This window comes from Anopheles coustani, chromosome X (genome assembly GCF_943734705.1).
Source record: "Anopheles coustani chromosome X, idAnoCousDA_361_x.2, whole genome shotgun sequence".
Lineage (NCBI taxonomy): Eukaryota > Metazoa > Arthropoda > Insecta > Diptera > Culicidae > Anopheles > Anopheles coustani.
Window position 1 is genome coordinate 4,518,778 of NC_071290.1, and position 25,191 is coordinate 4,543,968.

At 53.3% G+C, this 25,191-nt stretch overlaps 1 protein-coding gene across 1 annotated transcript; it reads right to left on the bottom strand.

Moving 5' to 3' along the window:
* Positions 1–115: 115 nt before the first annotated feature.
* LOC131269220 (dorsal-ventral patterning protein Sog) lies at positions 116–25,191 on the bottom strand. The gene is made up of 8 exons (XM_058271560.1): positions 25,053–25,191; positions 9,505–9,608; positions 9,278–9,410; positions 3,070–3,132; positions 1,106–2,959; positions 673–950; positions 383–589; positions 116–313 (listed from the first exon to the last, which is right to left on the bottom strand). The coding sequence occupies exons 1-8, from the start codon at positions 25,189–25,191 to the stop codon at positions 116–118; spliced, it is 2,976 nt and encodes a 991-aa protein (XP_058127543.1).

Below are 25,191 nucleotides of genomic sequence, written 5' to 3' on the forward strand. Positions count from 1 at the left end.
AGTCGTGGGCCATCACACTGAATTCATGGCACGAGAAACGGGGCCCACTGCAATACTCTGGCTGCCGACTGTCGGACTTTGACTTCCCCCAAGAGCTCGAAGCGCGTCAATCAGTTCAACTCTTGATGCTAGTCTGCTGCTGTTGCTGTTGCTGTTGTTGGTGCTGCTGCTGCTGCTGCTGCTGTCGCTTCCGGTGGTGGCGAGCAGGCCGACACTGGCAGCACTCGTCAACGGGTTGCTGCTGGCGCCTTCCGTTCTGTCGGCTGCACATGGCGCGATTGCATCGCTTCCGGTTGCAGTTCAGCTGACCGTCCTGTGGAGGGGAAGGAGTAACCGGATGAGAGACTGCTCGCATATAGGTATTACGGTGTCAAGGACTTACCTTGCAGCGGCACTTGATGCACTTCTCCTCGCCGTGCGTCGCCAAAATCGGATGGTACTCCTGGCCGTTCTCGTAGATGTTCATTTCGTGCCGGCAACCGCCGGCGTCCAGAATGGCCTGGGGCGACCCGAGCGTCCCGTTCGGACCGCGCGTCTCATCGTGCTGAATCCGGCCGTCCGCAGGTGCCTTCTTGGTCACTTCCTTTACCTACAGGTTACAGATATATAGAGGGAGAGAGACAGATATTTTGGTCAGTGACGGTTCCAGCCGCGCTCGCGTCCTTCCGAGACACTTACGATTGGGCACACTTTGCAGCAGGCCTTGCGGTCCGGTCGGTAGGCAACCTTGTCGCTGCAGGTCAGCGGTGGACACTGGGCGCGGGTGCATTTCACCTGCAGCGTGAACAGCTCGCAGGTACAGGTGGTGCAGACCTCGTAGCCGCTCGGGTGCAGATATGGGTGCCAGCTCGAGCCAGCTTCGTGGAACTCTTCGCCCAAGTTGCAACCGCGGGCCGCCGTCGAACTGCCGGAGGTCGAGGGGGCCATCGTAGGTATGTTGTTGCTGGGACCTGCTGGAAAGCAAAGCGGAACAAAGGAAATTCATCATTAGTATTTTAGAGTCAGAGAACATATAGAAGAACCGAACTCTGTAGACTCCAACTCTGGAGTTCATTGCAATGGCGAGTTCCAGGATGTATTGAGTGTTCTGAGATATAGTACTTACTTCTGCAGGTCGGGCAGCAGTCGCCTTTGCTGTGGACGACGTCCTCCTTGCGGCATCTCAGCGGTGGGCACTTGATCTTCTCGCAGCGATACTGGTGGTGATCGCACGAGCACATGGTACAGGCCTCGACGGTGCTGCGCCAGGTCTCGCCATCGTCGTAGAACCGTCCCGAGTGGTAGCACTTGCCGCTGCCGGGCGGTGCGATGGCCGCCGGATGGTGATCGTTGGGCGTGTACGGATGGTACTGCTGCTGCACCTCGTTGTCGTTGTGGCCGGAGCCGGTGCAGTGGTTGGGGACGCGCGGGTTGTTCCGCAGGCGGGACCTCAGAATCGGATCGGCGGTGGCATTCGAGCGCACCTCCAGGTAGAGCACGCTCGTCTCGAGCTTCGCCAGCTCGGCGGGAGCGAGTGTGAGCGCGAACCCTTCCAGCTGGTTGCCGCCAAAGTCCTCCAGCAGGCGGCGACTTCTGGGCGCGTTCGGTGCCTCGAGCGGGAGCTCCTCCAGGATGAGCTGAAGCGGATGGAAGGCGGCTGGGATGCCGGCAAGCGAGAGGTCGTAGTGGAGGGCACACTCGTTATCGACCGCCATCCAGGCCATGCCGACAGCGTGTGCCAGCATCGCCGGTGGCTGCTGCTCGCCGGAGGGCGTACCACGGCGGAGTAGGACCGGGGCGCCGGTGTCGCGTGCGTCCGCTACCTGACGCGTCACGAACTTGCCGTGGAGCAGCGTGAGATTCTGATCGCTCGCCACCTGGATCACCAGATCGCCGGAGTAGAGCGGCTCCAGGATGCGAGGTCCCATCCGATCCAGGGCGCCGGTCGCCTGCTCTCCGGCGAAGACTCGCGTCAGGGTCTCGAGTTCTGGCTTCCGCTTCGCACTGTCGTCGAGCAGCGTGATGGCGGTCGGAGGGAGGGGCAGATTGTGCGTCTGCACCTGATACACGAGCGAGCCGTCGCGGGCCTGGTACATCCAGGCTAGGCCACTGCCATCGGACCGTGCCTCGGCACCGTGGGAGCTCAGCAGCGTCTGGAAGACCTCGCAGGCGACGCGTCCGCGCACGGGACCTTGCAGTCGTAGCAGATCTGGGTTGCGGCGTGACTCGACCGTGAGCGTAAGCTTGCCTCGAGTCAGCAACCGCAGATCGGCCACCGAGACCGGCGACGAAACTTCCAGTATGTTGATGTCATGCGATGGCTTCTTCACCCGCTGCACGTCTTCCAGGATCAGCTGGCGCTTCTCGAGTGACTCGAGCCGCACGGCGAGCGGTACGTCGGCGATGTCCTCTGGTGCGAACAGTCCGTTCAGCACGACCGTCAGATGAATGGAGGACGTAACACCGCTGCTGGTGGACACGATCGCCGTACCACCAGCGCCGGCCATCGCTCCCGCCTCCGAGCTGCCCGGTTCCAGCAGTGAGCTGAAGAGTTCGTGTGCCAGCGCCGGATACTTGGCGATCGGACCGGCGAGTGCAAGCTCGGCCTGCTGCCTTCCGCCCCACAGCAACACCACACTCATCAGCTCGTCCCGCAGCAGACGACGGTACTCGCGCGGCACTCGGCGCCATACGCCACACACCTTACCGGTGGTGTTCTGGTACACGCTGAACCGGCCCTCGTCCGTCGCGATGGCGAGCGTATGCTCCTCCAGGATGTTGCCGTTCGCGTGCACGAACTGAATCGAACGGGGTCGAGCTGCCCGCTCCGACACGTAGAAGCTGTAGTATAGGTTCTTCTTGTGGAACGAGAACCGCCCGGTTGCCACAATGTTCTGCGGGTTGAGCGTAGAGTACATCGTACCCGCGTCATCTCGCTTTAGGGTCGCTGAGGTGCGTCCGGTCAGCAAGGCTGCAAAATCTGTTCCATCGCCAGGAGCGAGATAGGTAGAGAGAGAGAGAGAGATAGATCGTTAGAGATAATAGGATAAGTAACACCACAAGGGATTTTGGCGTTCAAAAACTACTTACGTTTGCTGCGTTCCTCCTCTTCCGGCATCGTTGCTTGGGGAAGATCTTTTACCACGTCAGGACCTGCTGGGGATAACATCGGGTTCGGGCAGGAGGGAAGAAAGAAAACAGAGGGGAAACAAGAAAAAAAGCATAGTCGTGATTAGATAAGATTTTTGTCAAAGCGAAAGGTTCGCCGATAAAGATCTACAAATGGTTCAGGGATGGCGAAGGGAAGGAGCGGAGGATAATATAGGCAGCTCACCACACCAAAAACACCCAAGGCACTCCCAGCGCTAGCACCAGCTTGGGTTCAGCTGAACTTGGCTGACCGAGGCGCCCTTAATCCCTTATCGATCGCCCTATCGGCTCCCCTATCGGTGTAGACACTCCTGCAATCCGTTCGAGAGCACCGCCGTGCAGCGATCTACGGTGCGGGAGCGCGCTACCGACTCGAGTTGAGACACCTCTTGAGATTGAACCCCTCCACCACTGGATTCCGTCGGTCAACCGGTCAACTGCGATGCCAACTCCAGGGTTAGACAATCAGAAGAGCAGTGCTTGAACATTGGCACTCATTGTTCTGCAGTCTGTGGGCCCAGACTGCTACAGAAGTAGTTGCAGCTACGGCTGGTTACTAAGCGACACCCGAGTCCAAAACAAAATGAACAGTTCTTTCACACGAACCGTGTCTTCGAGAAACCTGCGGGAACCTTGAATCGCTGAAGACCGCGTCGGAGTAACCCATGGCCAAGGCGCCCGAAGTCAAGGTGGGCGAAAACTAAATACACCAATACTGCGAACACCGTGTGCATTCGCGGTGGTCTGCTCTCGCCGTCATCCTCTCGGAAACGGCAACAAATAAGAGCAAGAAGCCGACGACGTCGACGGTTTGCCAAAGAAAAGGTGTCACTGTTGCGTCTCGCTTAGCGCGAAACTTGTTTGGCGTTTTTTTTTGGCGTGATTTGGGTGGTTCTGTCGCTTCAGCTTCTACTTCTTCCGTGTTCCGCTTGGTGCTCTCGTCTGCCTGCTGTTGTTGTTGTTTTATTTGGCTATATTTTATTATCTGCTTATCTTTCTCTGCCGGTAAGGACGTCGGAACTCTCACACACTGGCGCGCTGTGCGCGTCGCTTGCGCTACCTCCCGGCGGTTCCGGGCTCATGGTTGTACACCGTTCTGCGCTCTGTCGTCGGTCCGGGCGCGCTTATCAGGGCGTTGACAAGTAGTGGAGCGAAACACCGTCAAACAACCACGTAGCGCCCCGGGGACGATGAGGTGCTTCGCAGGTTGGAACCCAAAAAATCAAAAAACTTTGCCGTCAGGTTTCGTAGTTCGGGAGGCACAACTGACACCCTCGCGGTTGCGGTTATGCTATGCTCCCCGGCGCACGGTTCGGTTCCAGCAGGCAACCTTGGGAGTATGGCGGCGCTAGAACTTGATCCATGCGTGAGTGGGTGCCGCAACGCCGCACCGTTTTCAAGAATCAATATCGAATGGGTCCGCTGCCGTTCTGTCAAACCGGGCCCCGGTTCAAGTTTCACCCTTCGTTGCGTCATCATCTCTGAAGACTGCCTCCCGCCATGACGGTCGCTCTCACGTGTGGCTCGGGAGGGAGACGGCGGGGGGAAGGTAGGCCTCTTTCCCAAACCGCAACGTTGCAACCACACACACCCCCTCCCCCCCCTCCGGACAACCGGACCGTAGTTGTTGTTGTTTGTCTACCTGTCCGTTGGTTGTTTGTATGCCTGTTTGTTTATTTGCCTATTGGCTTTATTTGCCGGCTAATGTTAGGTTGCGGCCTCAGGCAATCGTAGGCGCGTGTGCTTGTGTGTGTATGTGTGTGTGTGTGTGTGTGCGAGCTCACGCGCGCGCTTTGATACCCTCCAGTGCAAATTGTCAAGATAAATTACACTCGGCCCATTGACAAAAGCCAAAGCCACTGCAGCTGCTGGTAGCCATGGGAGGGAGGATGTGCGGAACATTGTGTTTGTGGTTACTGTCCCCAGACTGGTTTAAGCTATCCCCTACATCCCCTCTGTCCATCCGTTGCGTACAGCGTTCGGGAACAATGATGCCCTCATCGGTGGGAAAGAACCTAACCCTACATTGTAGCTCGATTGCGGTGAACCATAACTAACGGCCTACAGCAGGACACTGACACACACATCCATGCATGCAACTAACGTCACCTGCGAAGGTGATCGAAGTCGCAAAGTTCGGCAAACATCGACGGCGCTTGATATATAGCCGGCTATTGACGTCCGCTGCACACGCCCGGAGATGGGTGTCTGTTTGTCCGCAAACATTGACCTGACCAGCGAACAGATGAATGGGCAGCCCACGCCGGCCCCGGCCACTTCTGGTTCGAGCTCGACGCCTCCGATGGACGACGGCGCCTGGATGGCGTCAGCGGTGGTTTCGGAATCGGCAATGGCGGCACAAACGGGCATTGTTGTTTAACCACGGAACACATCCAACTGGTGGTGTCTGCTCTGTGTTTGATTAGTAAACGGATCCACGGCCGGGGGATCACTGGGATCGACTGGGAAAGCCCCCAATTGGCAAGAAGAGTTACACAACAAGAGTGCTACCGTCATCTGGTACGTGGAAAACTATCCATAGCTTGCGATCAATCAAAGAGTGAATCACGAACGTTTCCCGACAGAAACATAACCCGTTTGTCGTAGTAGGTGAAGTCATGGGCCGGCGTGAAGTCTAGCTTATAGACGAGATGCATATCCATGATTCTCTGAAAACTTTTACCAGTGACTCGGTAAAACCCCATTCGGTGTGAGACGTATGTCAGGAATTCGGCACAGATGTATAATGACTAGCTTACAGGACCTCCCAGTAGTCCTGTGGTTGCCAGAATTGGTATTTAAAGCTTGAGCTCCTCTATATCTAGCATGTTTCTTCCCGGAACCAAGCCTGTGACAAGTGGTTGGACTATACTCTCAACGTTGGGCTCAAAGAACCAGGCATCCAGGAGGGGGAGCAAGGGTGAAGTAGTCGCGCGATCGGAATAGGAATTAACACAACCGCCCCGATTGTGATAACGGAGCCCAGGCACCTAACGCGCGATGTTTCCGACTGACAAAACCCAGCGCGAAGAAGGAAAAACCCGTCACCATCAAAGGCGTTTAGGGTTGGTCAGGGCGGGTGGGTGGGTTTTGTAGGTTGTTCTAGAGCGTTGTGGGTGGGGGTGGTTTAAAAGGGGGAAAAGCAGAAGAAGAAGAAACAACCCTAAACAATGCCTACCCCAAAATCGTACGCCAAGTCGGACGGGGAACTTGATCCTCGCCGTAGGCCATTTTTATTTCGCAGGCTTGTTCTACCCGTCATCAGCATATTTTGTAGGCGATGTTAAAATGGAAGAGTATGAGGGTGGTAATGGGCCGGCAGTGTTATGGTAAATGATATGTATGATGGCACCAGATGAGGGATGTTGCATGCGCTGGGAAAAAAACCACCAGGAAATTGGCATCTTATAGGTCGACCGGGAGAATCGAATCGAAAATGGCATCGAAAATGCCCAAAGAGATTAAAACCAGGCACGCGGTGGGGCGCGGCGTAAGGAAGAGCGCGGTGAAAGAGAGTGAGAAAGGGAATGTAAGATATAGACTACCTAGAAGGGGGTTTTAAAAATGGAGTTTAGGCACTATCGATAATAATAAAACAATAACACCATGCACACGACCCCTTACAATGGTGGATAGAGAGAGAGAGAGAGAGAGCGAGAGGGAGGGAGAAAGAGAAAGCGAAAGAAAGAGAAAAGAGAATGAAGGGTGGAGTGGGGGAGGGCGGAGAATCAGAAGAAAAAAAGGAAGCAAACAAGCGACACAAGAAGAGGAAAAATCGGTCGAGGTCGCCAAATGGCTGGCGCCACCTTCCGTATTTGCCCCGAGTGGGGTGTGTGCGTGTGTGCGCGTGTGTGTGCCCGGATGGACGAACGAGGCGCCTCAAATGGTTGTTTGTTCCGCCTCTCGCGTTCCGTTACGTAATCAGCGTCGAACGTAGTACGGAAAGGTGAGTTGCCGGTTTGTTTGTTGTCCTCTCTCGCCATTTTTTCGCATCCTTTTCGGATTCCGATGGAGGTAGTATACGGTATGTGTGTATGCTGGTGGGATAGACGGAGGGGGTGGGGCTATCGGAAGTGCCAAAGATAGTAGGAATAGTACACACATGCACTTGTCAGGTGTCAGCTTGGCAAACACACATTTTTTTTGTTTTGCGTTCAGGACTATCCATATCTGGAGATACGCGAATCTTAGGCGGATGTCCAAAAGTTTAGATATTCATCAATGGACCTAGAGAACCAAACCTCCAACGCTTTTGGGGTCAATTCCAATGTATCTGACCGTAAGATTCATAAGGCACAAGTACAGTTCAGATATCTAGATTTAAGTACCAAAGTCTGAGCGCGATCCTTTGGTCCTCAGGAACGGTTAAGAGAACTCCTGTGGGTGACGATCACAACAGCGGTAACGGTGCGATAAGGAGGAGGAGGAGTGCCTGCCGTGGGCTCCGCTGTGTCAGTAGCAACAATGACGATAACAACGACGGGTAACTAACACCTCCGAGTATAGGCGGCGGTGTGGTGTACAGTCAGCACCCCTCAAGGCTGTTCGGACGGTGCCTATATATTTATATACAGGCGCCGCTGCCGCTACGAAAAAGATCTCCGAACTCCGAAGCGTTACCGCGGGCGCTCAACCAGCTCGTGTGTGTGTGGGGACGTGGACCGGGGAAGGTTGTGATGGCGGTCGGTAGTAGATGCGATTTACGGAGTGATATCAGGCGTTGGGCCGGGCGCCCCGAGAAGGTGATAACGATTGCGGTCAACACGGTCCAGTGCACGTAGCGCCAGGCTACTGCTGGAGGAGAGCGCGGCAGACCTGACCTGTTGCTACTGGACTGCCGAGTGTGCGGGTGTGCGGGTGGAGGGCGCCCGAATGGATGTGTCGAGACGTGGTCCAAGCGAGCGGTGGCGGCTGCGGCGGCACAGGTGGAGGCTCGAAAAAGGTGTTACGGTGCCGCCTCGGGCCTCCGATAGCGTGGGGCGAGGGAACTCGTAAAAAAGGAAAACAAAACAACAAGCAGCAACAACAACAACAGCAGCTACGAGAGCTCTTCTACTCTGAGGCCGTCTGCCGGCGGTTCGCGCCGCACGCAGGAGATACGAAAGGGATTCGTCCGTGTTGCAAACAACAAGGAGAGGAGGAACAACAGAGTGAGAGAGAGAGATGAAGAGCAAGAGACAGAGAGAGAGAGAGAGAGAGTGGAAGAGAAAGAGTGAGGGAGAGGTAGAACGAAAAAAATGCGCGTAAAACTCTGGCGGGCGCAATCGAAAGAGTGTTGTAACGCCACACACAACACGCGCTGGCGCCGCCTTTGCGCGCCTTGGCGCCACTTTGCACGAGACTACGTCATTTGCGTAGTGATTTGCTGATGTTATTGTTATTGTTTTTATTACTCTTATTGCCGCCTGCTGCTTCTACTGCTGTTGTTGTTGTTATTGTTGTTGCTTTTCGTCTCTTTTTTCTTCTTGCTCTTTTCGCTTCGGCTTTTGTTTCTTCGCCTCCTCGTTTTCTTCTTCGGTTTGCACCGTTTTTTTTTCCTTCCGCCGTTTCGTCGTCCCCTTTCGTCCGTCACACCGTTTTTCGGTGCTGATTTCATGAATGTGCGGAATTGGTTAAAAAGGTGCTCGAGGAGTCTCGTTTTCACGCCGGCGTTCGACGCTTGCCCGCCGTCCTCTAGCGTTTGTTTGCGCGGAATGGGTAACGGACCTGCATCAGGCGCCTCCATGGGCCTCAAAGCCCGGGGTTTGATTGGCGGGAGGGTTTTCACTGCCCAGGGCCAGGGTCAAGGGCGTGCGATTCGCAAACATTTAGTACCTTAAAGGGGCTTTAAACGATTGCGCCTTTCACTTGACAGCAAACGGTCAAACGCTCAATTTCTCTCATGTGAAACCTAACTTAAGCATTCTAAACGCAAAATTTCGGTCAACTGAAATGAAGACGAATGAATGTTTCTGGTGAATGGAAGTTGCTGGCATCTATCTGCACCTTTAGCCATGTCCCGTGCGTCACGCGGCATCCGATCGTGACATACCGATTTGCGAGAAAATCTGCCAAACGGCATCCTTCACACTCCGTTGCTCCCGGAGAAGGGTAAGGAATATAGGAAACTTAAATGCTAGACCTGTGGTCTGTTGGGGTCGGTACTTACTCTGAGCGTCTCCCGGACAGATCTTGCAGCATCTTCCCGGCAGCAGGATTGGGTCGTCGCAGCTCGGCTTCGGGCACTCGTTCTTGATGTTGCGACATTGGACGCGCCCTACCACGCGACGCTTTTTCTGGAACTGCAATGAAGGTGAAGCAGGGTTAGCGCTCACTCTAGAGCTATTCTGGAAAAAACCAGGATATTTGGAGCGAACTCCAATTACGTATACTTACCGGCACACACTCGCACATGATGCAGTACATGACACCGAACGGTGGGCCCAAATCGGCGAACCAGGTCGTATGCAGCTCGCGTATGGTCTTTCCAAACTGGCACTCTGCGAAAAAACAAAAAAAAAATGGCGCAGAAACGGACGTTATTGGTGGGAGAGATTAGGCATCGGCATTAGAAACAAAGAAGGTCACGATAAAAGGCATTGAAAACCGGTACATTCCCCGCCGGGACGAAACTGCGAATCAAATATATACATATAACTTTACATAAATTTTGTGTGTGTGTGTCTGTGTTGTGTACCTGGTACCTGGGCGCAAAAGAAACAACACGCAAACACTTTAGGAAGTGGAAGCCCCCGTTTGGTTTAACCCAAAAAATAAAAAAATAAGTTGCAAAATAAACTTAACAAAAAAGAAGCTCAAGATTCAAATCTGAAACAGATCACGCACGGAGGAGGAGAAGGAAAGAGAGGAAGAGAGAGAGAGAGCAAGATAGATGGAAATAGTGAAGGAAAAGGGGAAAACAGAGGGTGTGAGTGGAGGAGAGATAATACACACTCCGAAAAGAAATAAAAAGATCTCTTAAGAACTGGCGCCACCAATTTGCGCGATCGTGATCGATTTTGTGTGTGGATTTGTGTGTGTGTGTGTGTTTTGTTGACTCCTTGCTTACTATGATTGCTGCTCGTTGGCTTCCTTTTGCCCCTTGCGTAGCCAAATCTTTCGCTTTTAGCACTCGGTTTGGTTTTTTTTTTATTTATTTTATTTCGTTATTTTTTTGCCGCTATCTCTTTGCTCTTGCTCCGTTGCTCACACACGAACACCTTGATTGCATCCAGCATCCAGCAGCAGTGCCTCCGACAGACTCTTTCACCGTTGTTGAAATCAACATGAGGGTATGTCTATTGTTTGCCGAGAGTTCTCTCGTGAAAAAAATAACAATATTCAATTGAAAATACAATATTTTCGCCTTCGTGGAGTTAGCGTAACTCCAAAGCGTTACATGGTAACATGGAGAATCACAAATCGGATGACATTAGCTAGCCTCTCGTTGGAGCACGAGAACTTGATACCGCATGCCAATTAGTTTCTGGCTATGGCTGCCGGTTCATCGATCCATTTGATGACTGTGAACCGCTCGGTGACCGGCTGTGATTTCCGGAGCGTTATTCGTTGGCGAGCGTTATGTAATTCCTATTGAGAACGTCACGTCGAGACGCGCATGGACCACCAGCAGAACACCGAAGCGTATCGTAAAGAGGCGTGCAAAAAACCATTCGATTTTTTGGTATATATAAATACATGTTTGCTACTCTTCAGTACCGAGAGCTGAACGCACGCAGCTTTGCTGTTGGTTGTTATTTGCTGAATGTTTTTCTTCGTTTGCTTCAGGGAATCGTCCTCGTGCGGTGAGGTGCACGTTTTTACTGCAGCCTCGTAGCTAGTGGTCGCAAATAGAGCTACTCGTGGCGTGGACGCGTCCCACGGCGTAGGACATGGTGAGATGATGTAAGACGCACCCGACGACGACGAGCATCGACCGGACCGAGAAACTCAGCAACCGGTCAGCTGTCCGGGGTTTGTTTGGTGAAGTATTTCTCCGCCAGCCGCCAGCGATCGCAAAACAATCAAGGTCACTCGTACGTCAAACCCGGGGCGGTAGCGGCAGGGAAGCATGAAACCGTTCGGCTGTGAAGTTTCGGTTTCCCACTTGCTTGCGGCGAGTTGAACGGAGACAGGAAGAAACAAAAAAAAAAAACCCCAACCTAGTCTCGGACGCCGCCGGTGTGGCGTCCCTCCGAGTCGACAACAGATTAGTACTCAGCGCACCGTCAACGGACCGGAAATGATGTACTACGACGACACAATTCGCCGGTTAGTATCGACATAAAACATTCGACGTTGGAATGGGGAGGTTCTAACTGTAGTGTTAGTCGTCGATACAGCGTCGTGAGTCGGTATAGCCGTTTATGCTATGACAGACCATTGCGCCTAACAGCGGAGTGGTTTCTTTGAACGCTTGGAAATCCGATGATCCAGAAGTCCAGCCCCACAAGGGTTGGTGTAGCTGGGCGGGTGTTGTCGGAAATCAATGTCATACCGCTGGTCCTGCCCACCTCCCTCGCCAGAGCAGGGCAAGACAGTGTAGCCCATTCTGCGCGACCGGTAGTCCGTAACACTCCCGAGCACCACGAGATCCCGCCGTTCAGCCGCACAGCCCTCAGGCACAGTATGCGAGCGGTGATCAATTTGCATGTGCCGTGTTCAGATTGAATTTCATATGAATCACACCCGGGTGCTACTTCTCCAGTCGCTCCACGCTCGGAGAACTTGCACGTCTGCTGCTCTAAGGGCAAAAAGCATTGCTGGAGTGAACAAGGGGTTGACAAGCAGGCCAGCATTCTTCGTTTTCCAGCAACCAACAGTTGACCCGTTGAAAGTCGTACTCATAGAGTTGGCAGATTCCGATTTTGATCCATGAATCTGAATGACTCTTTGCATTGTATCAATGAATTCTGAACAGTGGGATGAGAGATTCGTGACGATCCGCTGAAGGTACTCTTGATCTACGAATGTTTGGCGAATCATAAAGATAAACGGAAGAAGTTGGAGAACCACAAATGTCTAGAAATTCCACACCTTAACTTCCAAAGAACTAGTGCAAATGATTCTTGGATGAGACACAACTCTAGGAGTCGGTGGTATGTCGTCGCAAAGCGTTTCCAGCTCGGTACTGCACCGTGCAGTCCTGAACTCCTGAGCCGCGTGTCCATCATCGTTATAATAATAGTAATTAGAGTGAAAACAATATAAATATCGGCTCACCACTCACATCAAGCACGCGCCGGACCACGTATGTTGATGTGATTTTTCGCCCTCCCCCCCCCCCCGGTTGGCATGCTGGGTCCCGTACTGGGGTGTCGAGCCTCCCTCTCCCTCTTCGACAACACCCTCCGCACTTGGGTTGAGGAGGGAGATATGATGGTGGGGAGAGTTGAGGGGGTTGGACATGAAGCACAACAACCACAAATCATCCGCCAATGATGCGCAAAAATAGAAAATGATCGTAGCAGAAAAAAAGACAAGAAACGAGACCGCGTGTGTGCGCCCGTTGAGGTGTATATCTCGGGCACAGAAGACACTATAGCACGAAGGGGGGGCGAGGGTGTGTGCATGCGCCTGTGAGTATCAAACCCAGGAGGAGGAGGAAGATGAGGAAGAAACATCAGAATTCCTTCTATGAAAATACTTCTCTCCTGTGGTGTTGCTGCCCTGCCCTGTATCCCTATTTCTTTCTCGCTATGTGATGCTCGCTACTTCGCCGTCACTCAGTATCCTCCCCAAAAACCCTGATGAGACAAGCGCTAGCGGAGCGGCGGTGTGTGCAGCAACCATAAAATCGCTCCAGACCGAAGAGATCTTCTACTGCGCCATAGTCAGATGTAAACCCCACTCCCGCCCTTCTTCCCCACCACCGTTTGTGCCCGCCACATTTGTGCGCCATCTCCAGGTGTCTCCCAATGAAGATCCCAATGGTGGCGAACATGTTCCGAAACATGTCTACCAGTCGAGCTCCAAGTCGTGCTGGACTTCCCACCAACGCCGATCCAACCGTTTTTCTGGTGGATCCCGCTCCCACTTGCGCTCTTCCCTCCCTCCCTGCCAACCGGCAGAAGTAGGAGCTCCACCCGACTCGCCGGCGTTTCAGCTCGCAACAGAGATGAGAAGTGTTTCGTAGGCGGTAGGTCTCGTCAATTAAAGGCAATCATATGCATTAGCAACCAATTCAACTCTAATAAAAACTGAACCTCGCACAAACCGCACCCCCCGCTCTCCCCCAGCGTGGCTGCGCACCCAAACCTTCCCCCGGGCCCCTTGTCCTTGTCGAGGCGCCGTGTGCGCTGGCAAAATGGCTCCATCAAGTCTCGCCCGCAGTCGTCACCCTCTCCCTCCTCCCTCCGGCCACCTAGTGGGCCACGGCGAAGCCCGCCACGCAACGCCCGGTCCCCGGGGGCTGGGTTCAAGCCTCTTCCAGCACGTTCGCCTCCTCCTTTCCTTCCCTCCGACGAGGTGTTTGGGAGGCACGCGCTCGCCTATATTGGAAGTTGGTGCTCCTCCTACGCTATTAATACCCGAGGCAAAGTGAAACGGCTCGATCTCGGGAAGACCTATATGGCACAGGCGAGGAGGATTAATGGCCTGCTCGTATGTCGGGAGGAAACTTCTTCTTGGCGTGCGCCTTCGCTTTGCGTGGTTGCCTGGTTTTTCGCACAAGTTTTATTAAAGAAGACGATGGAGTGGAAGCGAAAAGAAAAACAGCGAAACACACATCCACACCAACAAACACCCACATGTAATGATAATAATAATAAAATAACAACCTTATATTGTGCTCCCCGCCCCCCCCCCCCCCCCGCCCCACCCCGCTCCCCAGGGGGCGGCCACCGGGGAAGGTTCCTGTCCGGTTTCTTCACAAATTATGTTCGCCGCCGATCAAAAGTGTGTAATGGAAATTTATTGCCACAGTCACGGTGACCGTTTGGTGGTGGTGGTTGGACTAATTTCTCGGTGATACAAGGATCACCGCCACCGAAAGGGGACGTTAAGGTTTTGGCCGACTTTCACTCGAAAAAGGGTAAACAAAACGCTATCGAAAACGCGCCCGCTTTTGGGAAACCCGTCAAACAAACAGTGGAATCAATCGGAGCGATTCGGCAATCGGAGCGAATCATCGGTCACTTGTGAGTGAGTGCACGCATGTTTAATTGTTTATTTACATTACAAGTTAGTGCCAGAAGAGTGGAACAAATGGATGCGACGGTTGTTTTTGTTTTTTTTTTTTCGAGTGACGAAATAAATAATATAGACACAATCGATCGCCGCCCGCCCGACTGTCTCTCCACCGTCTGCCGCGGTCACCGGATTTGACACCAAACATTTCGGCACTGAGGTAGGAAGGAAAAGAAATTAAACGCCACCTCCCTTACCACTCCCCCACCCTCTCCTCCACAACCTCTAAAAAACATCAACCTACCCATGAAAAATGGCTTCCAATAAGCGGGCGAGTGAAAAAGGGAAACCAAAAATTTTACGCACAAACACACACACACACACAAGCTCTCGATGAAACGGAGGAGGGGAGAGAAAGAGAGAGAGAAAAGAGAAGGGGTACAACGCGGGGTGAACAAAAACGACGATCGTCGATGATATCATCATCAAATTAAACTAAATATCCCACCCTCAAGATTCAGCCGCCGATCGCCGCCGACGGACGACGGGGAGTGAGGGAAGGGGCTGGGTGCTGGGGTGGAGAGTGAGAGATAAACGACGAGCGCCCGGCCGACTGGGGTGATGTCCCCATTTTCTGGCCAATAAGAAGGGGTAATTAAAATATTTATAAAGACCTGATCAACTGGCGGAGGAATATGGCCGCAAAATGCGAAAGGAAAACTACCATGCGTCGGGGTGGTGGGTGGTGGCCCATCCACCGGATCAATGCAGGCGTCGCCGTCGTCACGGTTTGGCACATTTGGAGGAGAGTGGGGAAAAAAACCCCCCGTCTCAACCATCCCCCTTCAGGTGCTTCACGGTTGATCAGACCGACTGTTATGGAGCGGTTGTGATGGGAAGGGTGGGTAAAGCAAAATGAAAAGATCACCCACCCTGACGGTGACGACGTGGAAAGGGGGGAGGGGGGGATGTGTGTGCGGGGGATGCCGGGCGCCGGGAATCTTGGATTGATGGTTTTAGCATAAATTTGAATTTAACAAATGTCATCTCCCCGCGTGCAGCGGTATTCAGTTTTACCGATCCGTCATCCATCAGGCACCTTCATTTCGGTTTCTTCGCTCTCTTTTGTAGCGGTTATGCCAGACCTCCCACCCGTACCCACCTCGTGGTGGTTGGCCCATCGTAGACCTATTTCATCAGAATGGAAAACAAACACCGCTTAGTTCTAGTCCCTAGCGATGGGTGGAGTCCCCAAAAATGAACGTTGGAACTGGAGTTGTGGCTTGTGAATCATTCTTCCGAGACTCTCCGGAATCGATTCATGAATCTCCGGAGGTTCTCTGGTATCTCTGGACATTGGTCCTCCAATCTTCCATGAATCGTAACGACTCGCGAAGAATTTATAAATCTGGAGTGAGGTGTAGGACCGCTCATCGACATAGTCCAAGAGTCAACCAGGCTGAAGAATCTGAAACTAAAGCACCCACCTCTCGTTGGAGCGCATCGTCGCCTTCCCAAATTCTCCCCGGCTCAGCAGAAGCCGCGTGAAATAACGCATGGAGGTGTTTGGCCGATTCAGCGCAAATAAAACTCGAGTGTGCCGGGGGGTTTGGTGCACTCTTGGTGCGGTAGACGCACAGCTCCCCCCAGAAATGGTGCAGATATTGTTCGTGCGTGTCACCACCACCACCACCACTTGCGCTAGTAAACACCCGCCGTGAAAAGTCGCTGGGCGTCCCCGAGATGCGATGACTCACTCCGCTGGTCTAGCGCGGCACCAATGTTCACCCCCTGGCGATGGACAGACAGCGAGAGCAATAAGAGGAACAGAGGACGGATGGAACCCGTAAGACAGCAACAAAACTGAACTCACTGGCAAACAAAAAAAAAGAAACAAGAAAAGAAAACAGTAACACCCGTCCCATTGCGAGTAGGAGTGCTCGAGGATCGTAGTATATTGTTTTCCATCTGGCCGACTCTGGCATCTGAATCTGGCAGACCCGAGGCAGGGTCCCTCCCTCGCCGACGGATCTTCGGCGAAGTAGATGGATGAGGTCAGTACTGGCGCGGAACAGATAAATTACGCAAAAGTCTGCGCCGAATGGGAGCAGGCAAACACAGCAGCAGCAGCTGGCGGTCGTATTTTCTTATGTTGGCGCGACTGGATGCTCTCTAGCGCACGGCTGAGAGCTTCACAGTACCGGCCTCTTCTGCCTGGTAGGTGTCGGTCGAAATTAATTGGAATAATATAGAGTAGGACCGGTTCTGTGATGGCGCGCGTTCATACACGACGTTACTCTCTGAACGTCGGATGACAGCAGCGACATCCTACTTGTTTTGATCGGAGCCAGCTCACCGACAGACTGAACTTCCCTGTCAAAAAGACTTCGGCGGTTCGAGGAGTTCCGGGGTGATATCCTTGCGTGTGGTGTGAATCCTATTTGCAGAGATGCAGCCTAGGCCGGCGCAACTTCAAGCAGTTGGTGTTGTTATAGAGTAAATAAACCATTACACACGGGGTAGCATATAGGTGCAATGCACACGGAATGACACCAAAGCGGTGGTGTTTGGTTTCGATCGGCTTTCGAACTAATAAAAACCACCGCCAGCAAGATAGGCAACACCACGCACAGCAACTCTCACCGGCGTGTTTGCTCCAAAGAGTTCAACAAAAAAAAAAAAAAAGAGCGAACCGACCTCCGATGGATGTTAATTTACGATCGTGCAAACAAACTGGCACTAGATAGGGTCTCAATATTTGGGCAGTAACAACCGGCAATAAACGGTCCGGGATGCGACCTACAGTGATGGAGATGGAGAAGGATCCGGTCCCCCGCCCGCCCGGCCGCGTAAGCGATATTTGATGCTCCAGAAAAAAAAAGCAAACGGGTTCTGGTTGTAAATCAAGATCTCACCTCGCACCGCGTGTTGTCCATCGTACCATTTCTCTTTCCTTCTCTCTGTTTCTTTCTCTCGGTCTACCTTGAACACTTTCTTATGCGGCTGGTTAGGAGCCAGCGGTAGGGAAAGCGTTAAAATGGGGGGGGGGATGAGGGGAGGGCGCATCAATCTTCGACACGCCCCGGGTCCGGTCGCAGCCGATGAGGTCGTTGACAGTTCGATAAACAGCTTCGGTAAACGTCAAACGTTGGACCAGCACGGCACTGTTTACATTGCAGTAGGGGATGGAGAGAGCGCGGGGGGGGGGGGGACAAGTACATGGAGATGAATGGAGCACCCAGGAGTGGCCATGTAGTTTGTTGCTTTGGGGGAGGGGGGGAGGAAGGAAAAGAAGGGTACTAGAAGACACCGAATGGTTATGTCGGAATCGGCCAAAGGCGGCGGCGTCGGCGTCATCGATTATACAGAAACAGTTTGATTACACGATCCATTCCGATTTCCGGGGAAACACATTTGAGGAGCGTGAGGAGCCGGAAAAACACGACAGAGGTTTGGTGGCATTGGGAGTTGGGAAGAGGCCGAAATCTCGAGCGGTGGTGGAGTTCAGATATTTTGAACTCTAGACAGCGACCAGACACTCCCAAATCACACCAGCGTGCGAGGAGACGCACTGTCTACCTGGACCATAAGGAATTTTCTTGTACTGTGGCCTCCGCGTTGGGAAGAGAAAGAGATTGCCGGAGAGAGAGAGAGAGAGAGAGAGAGAGACAAGGAGGGAGAGTGAAAGAGAAGACACTTGAGCGAAGACGAGGAGGAAAGAACCAAACGACCGATCAAGATGTTTAGGCCGCGGAAGTCGTGGAGTCCCGAGGGCGAAGCGGGTCTGCGCGCCGCCGGTCGTACGGAGTAAATTGTTTGCTTTTCCCTCGTGTGGCAATGGCACCGGGCGTGACGTGGCGCACCGCATACGACAGCCCAGGAACACTACCCACATACACATACACATATACACACATCTCATACAAAACACACCGATCGATCCGAGGTATGGTGGTTGTTTGTGGTATCGCATGTAGTGCTGAATGTCCGGAACAGAGCCGAAAGAATGCGGAACCCCGCTCGTTCTGCCTGTGGGGTTGGGGTAGAGGAGTGTAGGCCAGCAGACACGATGGCGGCACCAGCCTCTAACAAGCGCTGTTAACGCATACCTACCCTCTTGGCCGCATTTCCTGCCTTTTTGGGTAAGTCAAACCATTGTCTGCTTGCGTTTGAAGCGCTGTAATGGTGAGTCCTACCAGACATTGAGGAATTCGTGAACTGCGAAGAAATTATGCGCATCTTCTGTGGAGCATTCCACTTCCTTGGTTGTAGCAATACTGCTCTGAGTTCTGAGAAACAATTCAATACCGAGAGTATAGCGAGATCCGCTAATCTCTGGCATGATCGCGACTGCTTGATATACCAACGCCAATCGCTTGTTTTCTAAAGGAACCAGTCGCCCATCAGTGGCGAACTTTAACCCTAACGTACTGAAACCTGGAGATCTAGCTGGGGAAGCACCGCGCGATAGACCGGAAATTGGTAGCCTCCCGGTTTGTGCAAATGCACAGTTGTTCGGGCCATGGAGGAGTTGAGCTCCGGATGAAACGTTGGTGCAATGACACAAGCATCAACAAGGGCCTAGCGCTAAGCGTCAGCTATCATAACCTGATAACTGATGGGGCCGACCGTCTTGTATACCAATTTCAAAACCTGACCCATCATCCGGCTAAAAGCAGTCATAAAAATCCAAATGGAATGTATCCGATTTTCTAACCGGCTCGACGTCACGTTGGCACGTCACGATGCTGCACTCGATGCACGTCGGGCTGGTACGCTCGTACGTACGCTCCCATTCCGCATGCCAGGTTCGGTGAGCGTGGTGGAGACCCAAATGCGGCGCCGTCACCAACACACTTTGGCACATACATATATATGTATGTTGGCACAGCGCATGAGAGTACAGAGGATAGGATGCACAAGGAAGAGCGCATAAAAAAAAAAACCGGCGCTGCCCAAGCGGGCTCTGGGGCCGACGTGAAGATATGCGTGAGAAAAACCCGCGCGTCATACAGCATCAAGTTCTGACGGGGAGGATGGGCCCGCGAGATGGTAAGGTGTGTACCAGGGCACCAAATAGGGCACTTTGAATAACCGTCGGCGGATTCTGGCCCGTGGTCGATTTCGCGTGCAGGCCCCAGAACGACGAGAGCCACACGTACGTACGCCAGCAGAGGAGGAACACACACTGCCGGTAATGACAGTTTCATGTTTCTCTCCTGACGTTTTTCGGCGTTGCTTCCTCCTTCGCCCGTGCGGCTCCCGGATGGATGCAACTCCGCGGCCTCGGAACAAGAAAGATCGATTAACGAAATATGCACGCAATTCAGGGGGGGAAACGAAAGAGCGAGCGGCGAGATTCCTACCATCCGATGGCATGCGGTCTGGGCACCGTCCGAGAAGGCCGAGAGGTTAGGATTCTAACTGGCATTTTGAAGACCTCAGAGTGCAGCAGCCAGCCTGCCGTAACGCTGGCGATACCATGGAGCGGATGCTCGAACGATGTCACACCTATGCTTCCCAAGGATCCACCCGCCCCATTTCCCCTCGCACGTACACACATACACACACATAACCACACAGGCAGAGTGTTCAACGCAGAGTGACGTGAGCGGGCCCTGTGCAGCTTGCAAAAATAGCAACACTGCGGTATGCGGTTGATCTTTTAATTGTGCGAAGTCAATTCATGTCGCGCATTTAACGCAACGCGATATTGCGATGTTCCTTCTTCCCCCCCCCCCCCCGGCGTTCTTCACACCTTGAGCGGTACGTATTTGTGTGTGTTCTCGTGTGCGTTTGTGTAGGTACCACTGTTGCCGCTCCATTTCAGCAATGTTCCAACCGATGCCGCAGCATCGGGGTGATGATCTGAGTTCGTGGCTCGGTGTCCGTTGCCGAGAGAACCGTCTAAAGGGGGCGTCTATATAGACGAGCTGTGATAGACGCTGCGTATGGCGCGACTCGTAGGTAACGCGACTTTACGACCGCCTGTCAATACTTTGTTGCCGAGGATGCAAAAAGGCCGCACACGGATCTCGTGTAGGGTCACCGTAGGGACGGGACGGTAGTCTCACGAGCACAACAAACGATAAATCAAACGTACCGGGACCTGATCACCGCAGCCGTGTTCAGATGGCGCTATAGGCGGCGCCACGGGGGTAGAGGCTAGCAACGCGGAAGGGGTCCGGTGTCGCCGCGACAGCTGCGGATACCGGGCTGACGAAACGGAGCCGGTCGAAGGTTGTTACCACCGCCACCCGACAGCGGCGACGGTGTATCCAAGCGTACACCTAATCCTTAAAATCTGCACCTCGCCTCGCTGGAGATCCCCCGAACACACACACGCACATACACACAACCGCAAACACACGTCAACCTGAAGCACCGCTTCCTTGACGGAACGTCGGCGACAGCGCCCTTTCAACGGGGCCCCGAACTGGGGCCAGTGTCGGCGAACCTAGTGTGACTTCACTAAAAATAGTCCTGCGAGAAGAATGTTGGACCATTTTGGCGCAACACGAAAAAGTGGACGTCGCGGGCGCGCGCAACAAAACGGTGGGGGGGGGGGGGGGGGGGGGGGGGGGGAACGAAACGCAACGGGGTGTGTGTTTTTTGAGGTGAGGCACCGAGACTGAGGCATCGCCCGTGCTGTGTGTATGTACGCTGCTGTTGCTGCTGCTGCTGCTGTCATTCGTTGGGGCAGCACCATTCTCTTTACCGCACGCAGAAGTGTGTGCCAGAGTGACGTACGCGGCTACCGGGAAAGGTGAGGCGGCGATTAATTGGACTTTTGTGTGTTTCGGTTTGCTGTGTTTCGCTCGTGCTCGTGCTCGGTGTGTTCCTCCTGTTTGTTTTTTTGTTGAACGCGAAAAAGGACCCGCGCCAGACGCCTAGAGAGGCCACTCTGTTGTTTGCTATCTGCCCCCTTTTGCCCCCCGTTGTCCCCGTTGCGCGAGAGATGCGAAAGCGATTCAGAATAATTGGCATAGTTGCGTTGTGATGATCATCATCGCCATTTCATCGCCGCCATGTTTTTTTTCTTTTTGTTTTGGGGTTCGCTGTTCCTATCCCTATCAAACTTATCGCACCCGCTCTCGTTCGCTTCGTTCGCATGGATGTTTGCTATACTGGCTTCTTCTCCTACGATTTCTCGAGACGCCAACACCCATCCCCCCCCCCCCCGCCCCTGCCAACCAATTTTTCATCCCCATGAGATGCAACTCTTCCTCCCACGAGCGCAGTCCAACTCATCGATCAACCCAGTTTTCTCGCAGGCGGGCGAGAGTCGGCATTCAACCCCCTTCTCCCACCCCTTCCTCACACTTGAGGATGCCTGCTGGTCAATTCGCGTTCGGGCTGCTTGGGATATATGTGTACATGATTAACCTTCCCAATCCTTCCGACGCGCCCACTCAGCGCGTCCACGACTCACGACGCTCAGACGGAATGCTGCGTGTGTCGCACTTCAGCCGCTGCGGTCTCGAGTTCGGTTCATGAAGACGTCCCCCCCTCCCCCTATTACGCCCCTCCTTCGTCCACCACCCACCGGAAGATCGGCGTGTCAAAGCGCGAGGTCATTGAACCGGAGGCCACCACCTCGTCCACTCCATCTTGTCTTTCGCCGCTCCAAGCCGCCGGCACTTTGTGTTTTGCCACAGCTAGCTAGCTAGCACAGTTCGGTTTCGGGCCAGGTTAATACTCGCCACCAACTGTCAAAATGTACCAAGCGGTAAGCACCGACACCGGTGGCCTCCAGAGTAGCGCAGCGTGGCGTCCAAAATAAACAGCCGGGTCCCGTAGTCCCGTTAGACCGCGCGGAATACAATTGCATTCGGTGTTGCGAATTTGCAGCCTAGGCTAGAAAATTAACAACAACAAAAAAGTGGACGAACGCCTTTGCGTGCCTCAGAAACTCGTTCGGTGTCAATGGCGCGCTGCACTCTGCATTTCCATTTCCCACCGGATCGGTTTTTTGTTGCTGCGCTCCTTTTCGCCAGATTCTTGCACGTCCATTCCAATGCAAAAACACACACACACACACACACACACACACACACACTAACACGGAGGCATATTGAGGTTCACGCCTCATAGGCCGAGCCCTGCGAGCAACTTACTATGCGCAATACGCAAATTATTGAGCCAGCGTTCGGGTTGACGCGCGAGTGTTCCGTTACGTTTCCGGTTACCGACCTCCGGAGCATTGGAACTGCCATTCGGACACTTTCATTCAATTGCCCTACGGCGCTGTTCCCGACTCTGAAATGCCAGAGGGCATTTGGCCCAACCTGGTGGAAACAAATAGCCATAAGGTCCTAAAGTCTAGGACACACAGGCAGAAAAAGGGATCGGCAGTGATCCTGCTCTGGAATGTGCTACTTCCTAGAAAAATGCCTTACAAGGCGCACACCTGGACACAGGGCTGGGTCTTCTGGACGGCAAAGCACGTTTGCTTCAGGTACCGGTATCGCGCCAAAAATCCGGAAACCGGATGGTTTCGAACAAAGGCGGAACACCCCGGGGATGCGAGTTCCAACAGCTTTGTTTCCGCCCGCCGGAGCTGTCATTTCCGCCGGCCTGAAGAGACCCAGGGTGTTTGGCCATACTTTGTGTTGTGAACGGAAGCACCACAGAATGATGATTTATCGGTTTCGGAGACAACCCGGAGCGAGGACGTGCCGAAGCGGTGGAAAATCGTTCCAAAAACCCCCGGTGACGAAGGTAGGGCAAGGCTCAAGACTCAAGAGAAGTCATTTGCAAGGGGCGCGACCCTACACATCCCTCTCGCACAGGGTAGCCCCGAGGGTGGGCGCACACGTAGAGTGCGGATTAGGTGCGGTGCGGTCCATCAGATGCTTTCTCAAAGGAAAAAATCCTCCGCATTTATGACGGTTCAGTGCGAAAAGACAGACGGATAATGGGACACATCCAGCCCGTAACCCATGCACCTGGACGCGCGTACCGCTGGGCCCAGGAAATACCAGAATGAATTTTGTGCGAGCCCTGGGACGGCGATCAGGTAGACAGCTCCTCGGTTCGGGTTTTTCGTTTTCCCCGAAGGACATGGTGTTAAAAAAGGGAGGTGATGGTGGTTATGCGTGACCGCACTCTCCTCGCATGTCGGAGAACGATCGGCTCATTCGCCCGCGTGAAGGAATCTCTGCTTTCTCAAGGAACCCACCCTGCACTGTTGATGTATGAGGTGTATCCGTACGCACCCGCGTGTTTGTTTGGGAGGGTCCGAGCGTCAAGGCTCTTCCTGCATGCCAAGGTAAACGACGGAACGACAACGGTCGCAGGTGCCGCAGTCGCAGTGTCTACGCGGGATTGGAGGAGTTGGTGAAAGTAAAGGAAGCCGGTACGGTTCGGTTCGGTTCCACACGGCTTATCCACAGCCGGTGACACCGATCTTCCGAGCGCTTCGGAGGCGATTATCATCCCTACCGAAGGATCCTCCGACCCGAAAGCAGGCAAGGTAATGCGGCTTCCCCGCGAACAAACAGAAACGGAAACCCGAACCATCCTGAAATGTGTTTGCCAAATTAGGACTGAGCCGCCGTTTGGGAGCCGTTTGTTTATCCATCCAATTTTTGCGGCTATTTGTCTAGGCTGCGCTATGGTCTGACACACGTTTCCAACTAATAACTCGTCGAGTGAAAGCAATCACAATTTTTAATTATCAAAACAACACTTCCCTCCTTGTGCTATATCTTATGCCCTAATATCATAGCTAATTAGAATTCAGTACAATGAGATGCTTCTCTGACAAGACATTCGGAATCCGATGGTAAATGTGTTTATCATACAGAAAACCACAGCCTAGAGACTCGTGGGCCAATCGCCAGCTATGACACCTTTGAAAAACTGATTAATCCATCGCAATCTTGGTTCGGCTTGACGACCTAAGCCACCAGAACATTGTAATCTCACGAATTCGTTTCCGATCCCTATCGGCCCGCCACGTATCCTGCCATTTTTTGGTGGGACTCAGCTGTCTATCTGCCAGAGGACACTAAGGGGTCCGCCATATGCGACTACCAACAACACTCCTACAGTGCAAGGCGACGTGCACAACTGGCGACTAGCTGGGAGAGATGGGGGGGTGGTGGTTGTTGCATGTTTGCGTTTCGTTTGTTGGTACCCGGCTTCTTCTATTCTTTCTAGTCTGGTCACACCACCCGAGGAGGGTGTGGCCCGTTGCGCATACGACTTTTGTATCGCCAAAAAAAAGAAGAAGAAGAAGAAGAAAAAAAGGGCACACAAACCGTACCTTCGCAGGGCGAAAATAGATAGCTCGTGATCGGTATCTGACGTGATTTCGACCACGACACGATCGTGGTTTCATTCCCTCCGCTGGGCGCCGCTTTCGCCTCCCAGGGCAGTCTAAGTCGCAACACAGCCATTCCCGCGTGCGCGTAAAACCTTTACCGTACGTTCCAAATAGTCCGCCGGTGTCGGTAAGTATCGCTCAGGCCGATAGTGCGCCGAATTTTTAATGTCACGGTGTATGCTACAGCCTTTCTGAACCCTGACGTATACGGTGTAATACTGGTGTAAACCAAAGTTTTGGGGGGGGATTCTTCTGGTATCAGAAGGATTCGTCTGAACTATGCTTACACTGGCAGATATCATCTTTGTTATAAAGAACTTGGAGGAACTTAATGGACACCTCATTCTGGAACCTTTGATGGCGGGCAATTGTGGATACTCGGACAAGAGTACCTAGTACTCCTAAGTGACATTCCTGGAATGTTCCCCGGGGTGGTCCTCGGATGGTTCTAGCATAAAATGGTCACGATTTGGAGAGGGACACCTACCTGCGGGCCGATTGCGGCGTGCTCCTTCGTCCTCGATCAGCAACGGGTGCCGGCGGGCCATCGCCGGTCGTGCGGCGAACCCGACCAGCGTCAGAATCGTCAGCCACAGGAGACAAATTGTTGCGATAAATTTAGCCAT